Here is a 12,812-nt window from a genome sequence, read left to right as displayed (position 1 = left end):
TGAGGAAATGGAAGCCGAGATGAAGCGAGAATGCAAAAGTGGCAACACGGTTATTATGGGAGACTTCAACTACCCCGGGATAGACTGGAGTCTTGGAAGCTCAGAATGAGCTAGGGAGACAGAATTCCTGGAGGCTACATAAGATTGCTTCATGGAGCAGCTTGTTAGAGAACCAATGAGAGGGAATGCCACCCTGGATCTAATCCTAAATGGGTTAAGGGGACCTGCAAAGGAAGTAAAAGTAGTGGGACCGTTGGGAAACAGCAATAATAATATAATCAAGTTCAAGGTTGAGGTAGGAGTACCGAAAGGAAAGAGAACCATAGCGACAACTTTTAACTTCAGGAAAGGAAACTACGAAGTAATGAGGGAAATGGTAAGGAAGAAACTTAAGAACACTTCCAAAAAATGGCAAACAGTAAATCATACCTGGTCTTTCTTCAAGGATATGGTGAGCGAGGCGCAAAATCTGTATATCCCCAGATTCAGAAAGGGGTGCAAAGAGGGTCGAACAAAAGACCAAGCGTGGATAACCAAAATAGTAAAGGAAGTGATAGGCAATAAGAAAAATTCATTCAAGAAATGGAAAAAGGACAAAACTGAGGGGAACTGGAAAGAGCACAGGAAGTTTCAAAAAGAATGTCACCGTGTGGTTCAAAAAGCCAAAAGGGAGTATGAAGAGAGGCTAGCAAGGGAAGCAAGAAATTTCAAACCGTTCTTTAGATATGTTAAAGGGAAGTAGCCTGCTAGAGAGGAGGTGGGGCCGCTGGACGACGGAGACAGGAAGGGAGTGGTGAAGGAGGAGAAGGTAGTGGCGGAAAGGCTTAACATGTTCTTCTCGTCTGTATTTACAAATGAGGACACGTCCAACATACCAGAACCTGAGCAATTCTTCAATGGAAGTCAAGCAGAAAAATTAACATCTATGGAAGTGAGCCTTGAGGATGTGCGCAGGCAGATAGAAAAACTAAAAACTGACAAATCCCCGGGTCCGGACGGCATACATCCAAGGGTTCTGAAAGAATTAAAGGAGGAGATAGTGAAACTACTGCAGCAAATTTGCAACTTATCCCTGAAAACAGGCGTGATCCCAGAGGATTGGAAGATAGCCAACGTTACGCCCATCTTTAAAAAAGGATCAAGAGGTGACCCGGGAAACTACAGGCCGGTGAGCCTGACCTCGGTTCCGGGGAAAATGGCAGAAGCACTGATAAAAGAAAATATCAATGAACATTTTGAAAGAAACGAACTTCTGATAACCAGCCAACATGGTTTCTGCAAGGGGAGATCATGCCTAACGAACTTATTGCACTTCTTCAAAGGGATTAACAAATGGATGGACAAAGGAGACCCCATAGACATCGTATATCTAGATTTCCAAAAAGCCTTTGACAAGGTGCCCCATGAACGTCTACTCCGGAAACTGAAGAACCATGGGGTGGAAGGAGACGTACATAGATGGATCAGAAACTGGTTGGAGGGTAGAAAACAGAGGGTAGGAGTGAAGGGCCACTACTCGGACTGGAGGAGGGTCACGAGTGGTGTCCCGCAGGGCTCGGTTCTCGGGCCACTGCTATTTAATATATTCATAAATGATCTAGAAACATGGTCGAAGTGTGAGATAATAAAATTTGCAGATGACACCAAACTATTTAGTGGAGCTTGGACTAAAGAGGACTGTGAAAAATTGCAAAGGGACTTGAACAAACTAGGGGAATGGGCGATGAGATGGCAGATGAAGTTCAGTGTTGAGAAATGTAAAGTATTACATATGGGAAGCAGAAACCCGAGGTACAACCATACGATGGGAGGGATATTATTGAATAAGAGTACCTAGGAAAGGGACTTGGGGGTAATGGTGGAACTCCACTCGTTACCCATTGCAAGTCTGAGTAATGGCCCTTTACCCCGACCCTCTGTTTCCTGCCTGCTAGCCAGTGTTTGATCCATCGGTGGACATCCCCTTGCACCCCGTAGTTCCACAGCTTCTTGAGCAGTCGTTTGTGAGGTACTTTGTCAAAGGCTTTTTGGAAGTCAAGGTAAATGATGTCTAAAGGGGAATCCATAGACATCATTTACCTTGACTTCCAAAAAGCCTTTGACAAAGTACCTCACGAACGACTGCTCAAGAAGCTGTGGAACAACAGGGTGCAAGGGGATGTCCACTGATGGATCAAACACTGGCTGGCAGGCAGGAAAAAGAGGGTCGGAGTAAAGGGCCATTACTCAGACTGGCAATGGGTCACGAGTGGAGTTCCATAGGGATTGGTGCTGGGACCGCTCCTATTCAATATATTTATTAACGACTTGGAGAAGGGGACGAAATGTGAGGTTATTAAATTTGCTGATGACACCAAACTCTGCGGCAGGGTTAGAACCACGGAAGACTGCAAAGACCTACAAAGGGACCTAACGAGACTGGAAGGGTGGACAAAAAAGTGGCAAATGAGTTTTAACATAGAGAAATGCAAAGTCATGCATGTAGGGAAAAAGAACCCAATGTTCAGCTACAAAATGGGGGGATCATTGCTAGGGGTGAGCAACCTTGAAAGAGACCTGGGGGTGATGGTGGACACAACATTGAAAGCATCGGCACAGTGTGCGATAGCCGCAAAGAAAGCGAACAGAATGTTGGGTATCATTAAAAGGGTATCACAACCAGGACGAAGGAAGTCATCATGCCGCTGTATCGTGCAATGGTGCGCCCGCACCTGGAGTACTGTGTCCAGTACTGGTCGCCATACCTCAAGAAGTACATGGCAGTACTTGAGGGGGTACAGAGAAGAGCGACTAAACTGATAAATGGTATGGAAAACTTTTCATACGCTGACAGGTTGAAAATGCTGGGGCTGTTCTCCCTGGAGAAGAGGAGACTTCAAAATCCTGAAGGGCATAGAGAAGGTAGACAGGGACAGATTCTTCAGACTGTGGGGAACCACAAGTACTAGGGGGTCACTCGGAGAAATTGAAAGGGGACAGGTTTAGAACAAATGCTAGGAAGTTCTTTTTTACCCAGAGGGTGGTAGACACATGGAACATGCTTCCAGAGGTTGTGATAGGCCAGAGCACAGTACAGGTGTTCAAGGAAGGTTTAGATAGGTTCCTAAAGGATAAGGGGATTGAGGGGTACAGATAGAAGCAGAGGTAGGTTATAGAAATGGTCAGGAACAACTTCACAGGTCATAGACCTGATAGGCCGCCGCAGGAGCGGACCGCTGGGCGCGATGGACCTCTAGTCTGACCCAGTGGAGGCAACTTCTTATGTTCTTATGACAATGAAGCCAACGGCACAGTGCGCAGCGGCCACTAAGAGAGCGAATAGAATGCTAGGTATAATCAAGAAGGGTATTACACCCAGAACGAAAGAAGTTATCCTGCCGTTGTATCGGCCGATGGTGCGTCCGCATCTGGAGTACTGCGTCCAATATTGGTCGCCGTACCTTAAGAAGGATATGGCGATACTCGAGAGGGTTCAGAGGAGAGCGACACGTTTGATAAAAGGTATGGAAAACCTTTCATACGCTGAGAGATTGGAGAAACTGGGTCTCTTTTCCCTGGAGAAGAGGAGACTTAGAGGGGATATGATAGAGACTTACAAGATCATGAAGGGCATATAGAGAGTAGAGAGGGACAGATTCTTCAAACTTTCGGAAAATAAAAGAACAAGAGGGCATTCAGAAAAGTTGTTGAAAGGGGAATATGAAGAGAGACTAGCGAGAGAGGCAAAAAATTTCAAATCATTCTTCAGGTACGTAAAGGGAAAGCAACCAGCGAGGGAGGAAGTGGGGCCCTTGGATGACGGGGATAGAAAGGGAGTAGTGAGGGAGGAAAAAGAAATAGCTGACAAGTTAAACGACTTCTTTACATCAGTCTTCACGAGGGAGGACACATCCAACATCCCGGAACCAGAGGAAATAGAAAATGGAGATCAAGATAGCAAGCTGATCCAACTAGAGGTGAGCCAGGAGGATGTCCTCAGGCAGATAGACAAGCTAAAGAGCGACAAGTCGCCAGGTCCAGACAGCATCCACCCAAGGGTGCTCAAGGAATTAAGGAATGAAATAGCAGAGACACTTCAGCAAATATGCAACCTATCCCTAAAAACTGGAGAGATCCCGGAGGACTGGAAAATAGCTAATGTCACGCCCATCTTCAAGAAGGGTTCAAGGGGCGACCCGGGAAACTACAGGCCGGTGAGCCTCACATCGGTCCCGGGAAAGATGATGGAGGCACTGATTAAGGACGGCATCTGTGATCATATCGAAAAAAATGGACAGCTAAGGTCGAGCCAGCATGGGTTCTGCAAGGGTAGGTCGTGCCTCACAAATTTGTTATACTTCTTTGAGAGGGTAAATAGCCAGGTGGACAAAGGTGAACCCATAGACATAATTTACCTAGACTTTCAGAAAGCCTTCGATAAGGTACCACATGAGCGATTGCTCAGGAAACTATGGAATCATGGGGTGCGAGGGGAGGTCCACCGATGGATTAAAAACTGGCTGTCGGAGAGGAAGCAGAGGGTTGGTGTAAAGGGCCACTACTCGGACTGGCAAGGGGTCACGAGCGGGGTTCCTCAAGGGTCGGTGCTGGGACCGCTCCTGTTTAACATATTCATCGACGACCTGGAGGCGGGAACAAAATGTGAGGTCATCAAATTCGCTGATGATACCAAACTATTCAGCAGGGTTGAAACCACGGTAGATTGCGAGGAGCTCCAAAGGGATCTTACGACACTGGAAGAATGGGCAAAAAAGTGGCAAATGAGCTTCAACGTGGGGAAGTGCAAGGTCATGCATGTAGGGAGAAGGAACCCGATGTTCACTTACAAAATGGGGGGAACAATGCTAGGGGTCAGTAAGCTGGAAAGAGACCTGGGAGTGATAGTAGACACGACATTGAAGGCGTCGGCACAGTGCGCCACAGCCTCGAGGAAAGCAAACCAAATGTTAGGTATCATTAAGAAGGGTATCTCGACCAGAACGAAGGAAGTCATCCTGCCACTGTACCGGGCTATGGTGCGCCCCCATCTGGAATACTGTGTACAGTACTGGTCACCGTACCTCAAAAAGGACATGGCAATGCTTGAGGGAGTCCAGAGAAGAGCAACTAAACTGATTAAGGGTATGGAAAACCTTACATACACTGACAGACTGAAAAGGCTGGGGCTGTTCTCCCTGGAGAAGCGGAGACTCAGAGGAGACATGATAGAGACCTTCAAGATCCTGAGGGGCATCGAAAAGGTTGACAAGGACAGATTTTTCAATTTGAAAGAAACCACAAAAACAAGGGGCCACTCAATGAAATTGAAGGGGGACAGGTTTAGAACAAACGCAAGGAAATTTTTTTTCACACAGAGGGTGGTGGACACATGGAACACCCTTCCGGAAGCCGTGATAGGAAATAGCACAGTACAGGGTTTCAAGGAAGACCTGGATAGGTTCCTGGAGGACAAAGGGATTGAGGGGTACAGATAAGAGCAGTGGAAGGTTTAGAGATAAATGTAGAGGTAGGTATAAAATTAGTCAGGGACTGCTGCTCAGGCAATATGCCTGATGGGCCGCCGCGTGAGCGGACCGCTGGGCGGGATGGACCTCTGGTCTGCCCTGGCGGAGGCGACTACTTATGTTCTTATGACTGATTCAAAACGAATGCTAGGAAGTTTTTCTTCACTGAACGTGTGGTGGACACCTGGAATGCGCTTCCAGAGGGCGTAATATGGCAGAGTACGGTACTGGGGTTCAAGAAAGGATTGGACAATTTCCTGTTCGAAAAGGGGATAGACGGGTATAGATAGAGGATTAATGCACAGGTCCTGAACCTGTTGGGCCGCCGCGTGAGCGGACTGCTGGGCACGATGGACTCAGGTCTGACCCAGCGGAGGCATTGCTTATGTTCTTATATTGGGTTTAATAACACCCCCACCCACCAAGTAACCTAGATAGCATACTTGCGCTTGCCCGAAGGTACCTTTTTTCGGGTTAACCGTCAAACCTGCTTCCTGCAAAGCTCCCAATACAGCTTGTATAGCCCGTATGTGTGCTTCACAATTGTTCAGTCAGCTCTGGTGTTACCCTCTGTGATGCTTGCACCCCTCCCCCTCTGTCTGCTGCATCTTTGCCTGTTGCATTCTGCCCTGTTCTGCACTCTGAGTTAACCGGCAGTGCCTTTGTATGGCTAAGGTTGGCAATGCTGTCCTTGACTGGCATACTGTATGTCTTAGGGCTTGGTCCCTTTTGCCTGCCACAATATATATTGCATAAGTTCTGACAATTGATCCTTTACTCCTCTAGAGTTTTTTTGAGGGTTTTCTTAATATGGTCTGAGTACTATTCCCTACCAGGCATCTTGTTTCATAAGCCCTGCAATCCCCCCAGCCCAGCTTTACTCCTCTATGCAATATATATGGTCCCTCAAGAGCATTGAGAAGTTAATTGTTTTTAAACAGCGTTCCTCCCAATGATGCAAGCAGGTTATCTTCTGTACCGTTCCATAGCTGCTATCGGAAACACATGCTGCTGGCCAAACAGGGGCGATGTTGATTAGTTCACCAACTCTTGCCTAAGATTGCAAGCGGCATGGATGTGTTCTACACAGAAGCAGCACTGGAAGAGCAGTTGTTAGGGAAAGGTCTCTTCTGCCAACAGATTTAGGAGGACAATGATTAATAAAGAGCCACACATGTATTTAATTGTAGTTTGCAGACCCCCTTGCTCTAGAAAGTATACAACTGTCATCATTCCCCTGTGGCCAGCAATGTCTCTTCTTTGACCGAGTACAAAGATGTGTCAGCTCTGCCACCATACCACAAGGCTAGACCTGAAAAATCTGGCATGCATTTTTCCAATTTTTGTTTTTGTTTGTTTCATAGTGGTGGTATTAGCGGCCACTCATTTTTGTATTTTGGGGAGGAACTTGTACTTGAGCATTTGTTATAGAAATAAGAATGCCTACTGTGCAAAATAAGTCACTCTCTACTGATTAGTTTTAACTTTTTGTTATTGTGTTTTTTTATTCACAGGAGATTGATCAGTTGCTCCCTTTCCTCTAATGATGAATCACAATCATAGTAACCATGGGATGTCTGCTTCCATGGACCAAGTTTCAGATCCCCATGTAGACCACCAACACCATACCACAGCAATGCCAAGTCATGACCACAGCAGCAAGAATATGATGGTAGGTGAAATACAGTGACTAGGTAGATGTGTAGCTATCAACTTCTCAATAAAAAGAAACAATCTTGTAGATATAACCTGAAATACCAGGTTTAAAAAAATGTTTATCATGGTTATTCAAATGGTGTCATATGATAGTAGTACGAAAGAATAATTGAATTAACAAGGATTAAATTGAAAAACAACAAGCAAAAAACAAAAGGAATTGACCATTTGGGAACATCGTCACTCCACAGAGTTTTTTTTGGTTTTCTTTAAACTGAAAAACAACATATCTTATGCAGCAAAAGTGATAGAATCCAGTAAACAAAATAATCAAGAGTAGTCTGTTGCACATTTTAAAATGTTAGAAATCAATCTGATCCCATTTTGAAAATATATACCATAAAACTTTTCATGTCCAATCATACATACAAACAAGTTTCAAGTTTATTAGGTTTTAATATACCGACCATCAAATAAATATCTGGCCGGTGTACATTACAGTAAAATTTTAAAAAAGAAGAGAAGTTAATATATTCTATATTTAGAGGACAGACAGTGTATATTAAAACATAGACTAGACAAACTTGATTGTGAGGGAAGGGGTTGATGGTAGGGTAAAGTTACAATGTTGAGAGAAAAGGGAGAGAGAGGGGATAGGAAAAAAACATTAGGGTGGGGAAAAGTCTTTGAAGTAATTTTTATTTATTTATTTTTTTTTTTTGAAGTTAAATAATTAAAAAATAACTGAGAAAGAGATACTAAACTGTAATAAATGCATCACGGAATAGAAAAGTCTTTAGGCCAATCTTAAATTTATCCAGTTGTTGTTCGTCACGAAGAGATTGAGGTAAAGAATTCCATAGTGTTGGAGCAGTGACAGAGAAATTTATTTTCCGTGTGTAAAAAAAGTTTTTAATAGAGGGAATCAAAAGAAGATTTTGGTTTGTGGATCTCAGAGTACGGGATGAACATTGGGGGATGAGAAGTTTATATAGAAATGAGGGCAAATGAGAAGATTTTATTTTAAAGGTCAGGAGAATAATTTTATATGTAATTCGGTGGGCCACTGGAAGCCAGTGGGCATCTTTCAAGATTGGAGTGACGTGATCATATTTCCCTAGTTTGTAAATAAGTTTTATTGCTGTATTTTGAATCAATTGAAGACGTCGGATTTCTTTTTGTGGGAGACCATTAAAAAGGGAATTACAATAGTCTAGGTGAGAGATGATCAAAGAATGAACCAGGATTGTAACATCCATTCCACATTTATTTTTCTGTTATGTGCTCCATTTTGCCTGTTGTCCATTCATAGTATGGGTCATAGTATCAAGGATAATGATTTGCCTTGAGAGAACTCTCAAAAGTAGGACAACATTCTCTCTATATCTGAAATAAAGGTGTTGAAAGCATTCCCACAGCTTCTTGTAATGTACCCATTCCATTTTTGTTTTAGTTTTATGGGTATGCAATTCGAAGGAGGCCATTGTAATAATTCCATGATAGTCAAGATCTCATTCCAAATTGTCAATTTGGAGCATTCCAAGAAGGAATGTATCAGGATGCCCTGTAATGATTGACATGGCCAGAGAACTAATTTAACATTTGTTGACTCTAGTCAATTATGCTCTGTGTAGTAGTTTATATTGAATTTACAGTAGGTTAGAATCTTTCATGTTCACATCTATATTCTGAAAAAAATATCTGCAAATCAAGCCTATAGGGAGGCATTTGTCCAGGAATTTTATCCCTAGTTTGTAATAAATGTTAAGTATGATAGTTCTATCCATAGTACTATAAACATAGTAACATGGTAGATGACGGCAAATAAAGACCCAAATGGTCCATATGCCTAACTTGATTCAATATAAAAATTTGTTTGGGGTTTTTTTTTCCTTCTTCTTCTGAGCTATTTCTGGGCAAGAATCCAAAGCTCTGCCCATTACTATTCCCAGGTTCCAACTACTGAAGTCTCTGTCAAAGCTCACTCCAGTCCATCTACACCTTCCCAGCCATTGAAGCCCTCCCCAGCCCATCCTCCACCAAATGGCCATATACAGACAAAGACCGTACAAGTCTGCCCAGTACTGGCCTTAGTTCTTCAATATTTACTACTAGTCTTATAGCCCGTTACATTAACGGGTGCTAGAATATATGTGTGTGTGTGTGTCTGTCTGTCTTTATTTCTTTCTCTCTCCTTAGCCGCTTTCTTTCTTTCTGTCTTTCTTTTTCCTTGGCTATCCATCACCACCCCTTGCCTGCTCCCCCTGTCCATTCTCCCTTCCTTTTACGTCCCCTGTGTCCACCACCACCACTGCTCTCCTTATGCAGCAGCAGCCCTTCTCCCTTTGTTTTACCCCTGTCCAGCAACACCTCTTTCCTTCTCCCCCTGTCCAGCAATAGGCGTCCCTTCCTTTTTCTCCCCCTCCTCCTTCTTATCCCTATGATACACTTACCTTGCTCTGCCCCTGATCAGAGGTTCCCGACAGCCGCCCAGTTGCACCCATTGGAAAAGTTCCCTCTGCTGCATCCCGCACCCCTCCTGACGCGACTCCCGCTGTCTTTCTTTCTGTCTGTCTCTGTCCCTGGCCCCCTTTGTCTGTCTGTCTTTCTGTGTATCTCCCTGCCCCTGTGTCTTTCTTCTTTTCTTTCTGTCTCCCTTCCTCCCTATGTCTGTCTGTCCAAAGCAGCATTCCCTCCCCCTCCATTTCCCTACCTCCACACCAGTTCCCTGTGCAGCAGCATTAGCGTTTCCTCTACCCTCCTTTCCCTTCCCGCAGTCCCGACTACAAACCTGGTGATTCCAGCAGCGTGTGCAGCAGTCTCCACACGCTGCTTCGGGTCCTTCTACTGCCCTGATTTACTCTGGCACATCCCTGATGACATCATCAGAGACACGGTAGAGCAAATCAGGGCAGTAGAAGGGCCCGAAGCAGCGTGTGAAGACTGCTGCACACGCTGCTTGAATCGCCAGGTTTGTAGTCGGGCCCGCGTGAAGGGAAGGGGGGGCGGCAAAGGACTCGGATCCCGGGCAGTGGGGTCAGTTTAAGAGCCGGGGCGGAAAGTTGCTGGGCTCCTCGGTGGGGGCGCTGAGCGGCCATGATCCCTCTCCTCCGAGACCCTCCCCGCTGGAGGAACGGAGATCGGCGGCTGGCTGCGGTCCCGGCTTGTGGAGGCGATCGGCGGCTAGTGACGTATAAGCACGCATGCGCACTCCTGCGGTCACAGACCTACTGATCATGGAACACGCAAATAGGATTGTGCATACGCGGCTAGTGTTTTATTATATAGGATTATTTTATGATTCTAGATCCTCTGTGTTCATCCCACGTTTTTTGAACTCTGTCACCGTTTTCCTCTCCGCCACCTTTCTCGGGAGCGCATTCCAGGCATCCACCACCCTCTCCGTAAAGAAGAATTTTCTTACATTGCTCTTTAGTCACCCACTCATCAACCCCATTCCTGTAAGCTCTGCCTTAACTTCACATGCCTCAAACATTTATGATTTTAAAGTATTTGAGGCTTGTGCAGATGAGGACGGAGCTTGCAGGAATGGGGCAGGGATAGGAAAAGAACTCGACGGGAAAATGAGTTCTTGCGGGGACTGGGAAAAATGTGTCCCCATGTCATTCTCTACCCCCTACTTCTAGAAGATCCCACAAAAGAATGCCCCAATCACATCCGGCATGTTAAAATCACCGATTGGTAAAACTTACCCTTTTTTTTAGCTATATTCTGAGGCCCCGTTTCTATAAAGGGCGCCTAAGTCATGCCTAAAGTTAGGCGTGCTTTAGGCACCCATTCTAAGTGGTTAATGAGCCAATTAGGGGTCTTAACAAGTGATAATTGATACTTAGGGGTCAAAGGATGTAGAAGGCACTTTGTAGACGCAGCCAAAATTTAATGGACGCCCATGTTTAAAGCTCACGCCTAACTCAATAGGTTTTGACGTGGAATGGGCGTGGTTTGGGCAATGACTCAATTTGGGCATGCTTTGATTAATTTACATAACACAGCAACCTAGGGCGTCCATCTATCCCTTGACAAACACACGGACAATACCGTCAGAAAAAGTATCTCGGTGCTCTGGAAACTCCGCACCATAAAAAAATACTTTGACGACACTTCATTCCGCCTGCTAGTACAATCCTCCATTCTTAGCATATTGGACTACTGCAATATCATTTACTTGAGCTCCACAAAAAAAAACCATCAGGAGACTCAAAATGATCCAGAACACTGTTGTCCGCCTCATATTCGGCCTGAAAAAATGGGAACACATCACCCCTTTCTACCACAAACTCCATTGGCTGCCATTAGAATCCAGAGTCCTATTCAAATTCGCCTGCTTCTACTATAAAACAGTATTTGGTTTATCCCCAAGCTACATCATCCCTCACTTCGCCCTGAATCGCACCAAGGATTCCTGCAGAATCCAACTCTTCGCCTACCCTTCCCTAAAACTTTGCCACTCTAAAAAAATTCCTCGACAAAACCCTCGCCTTCCAAGCCACTAAGCTAAACCCATGGTTATCCCAAATGGCCCTCAAGGCCCCCAACTACCTCGGCTTTAGAAAACTACTCAAAACCCGCCTCTTCCAAGACCAGGATCCTAACGCCCCTTCCTAACTAAACAATCCCTCTCCCCTCTACATCCTTCCCTCACCCCCCCCCCCCCCAATGGCAACTTTGATCACTTTGATATTGAACCACTTGTAACTCCGCTCAATTGATGTAAACCACTTGTAACCTTGTTTAATTGATGTGAACCGCCTAGAACTCTTCCGGGTATGGCGGTATACAAAAATAAAGTTATTATTATTATTATTATATTGTAGGCAAATGAAAACCAAGTCTACGTTTGAGCTTCAAATAGATCTGAGTTCTATGGACAGAACTTTAGACACTCTTTGGACGTTCTTAATGTGATCTGCTAAATAGCTCTCTGGGATTTATTTTTGCTTTATTAAGCTCATAATATATTTAATAAGGCACCACATAAACAGGGCACATCAAAACAGATATATTTCATGCAAAACCTTCTATTTTTGTGGACAAACAGTAATTAGAGAAAAAGATCCATTAACTGAAGCACAGCATATGAAAAACATAATTTTAGTTTTCTTGCTAAAAAGCTACCCTTTTTTCCAACTAAACTGTGCTCCAATCAGCTCATTCTTGAAAGTAAAGAAAGCGCAGGGCAAAAATATATAGATTGCATACATAACTTCATTTGCAAAGGTTAAAAACAAAAAAAACAGATATGGACCTTAGCATGGCTTCTACGTCATTGCAAATGGAGGTTTGCAGCTGCACAATGGTGACCTCATTGTGAGATCATCAAGGTGCACTGCAAGGTAGAATGCCACAATTAAAATATGTGCGGGGGAGCTGGTTGGGATTTGAACCCATGACCTCTGGAAGATGAGTACAGGGCTTTTACTTATTCAGCTATATTCAGCTCAATAAGTAAAAGCCCTGTGCTCTTCTTCCAGACATCATGGGTTTGAATCCCAACCAGCTCCCCCAGCACATATTTTAATTGTGACATTCTACCTTGCAGGTGCACATTGATGATCTCACAATGAGATCACCATTGTGCAGCTGCAGACCTCCATTTGCAATGACATAGAAGCCATGCTAAGGTCCATATCT

At 44.5% G+C, this 12,812-nt stretch overlaps 1 protein-coding gene across 5 annotated transcripts in view; it reads left to right on the top strand.

Annotated features, from left to right (window-relative positions):
- Nucleotides 1-12,812, top strand: part of SLC31A1 (solute carrier family 31 member 1) — a 170,009-nt gene that overhangs the window by 81,085 nt on the left and 76,112 nt on the right. For all 5 annotated transcript variants that reach the window (XM_033960339.1, XM_033960338.1, XM_033960341.1 and 2 more), the window contains one exon: nucleotides 7,019-7,176. In XM_033960339.1, coding sequence (XP_033816230.1) covers nucleotides 7,048-7,176 — 129 coding nt within the window. In that variant the 5' untranslated portion in view covers nucleotides 7,019-7,047. The remainder of the gene's footprint in view (nucleotides 1-7,018; nucleotides 7,177-12,812) is intronic.

The sequence above is a fragment of the Geotrypetes seraphini genome, chromosome 10 (assembly GCF_902459505.1).
Source record: "Geotrypetes seraphini chromosome 10, aGeoSer1.1, whole genome shotgun sequence".
In the NCBI taxonomy this organism is placed as follows: Eukaryota; Metazoa; Chordata; class Amphibia; order Gymnophiona; family Dermophiidae; genus Geotrypetes; species Geotrypetes seraphini.
The sequence above is the reverse complement of the archived record's forward strand: the minus strand, read 5'-3'. Positions and strand labels throughout refer to the sequence as shown.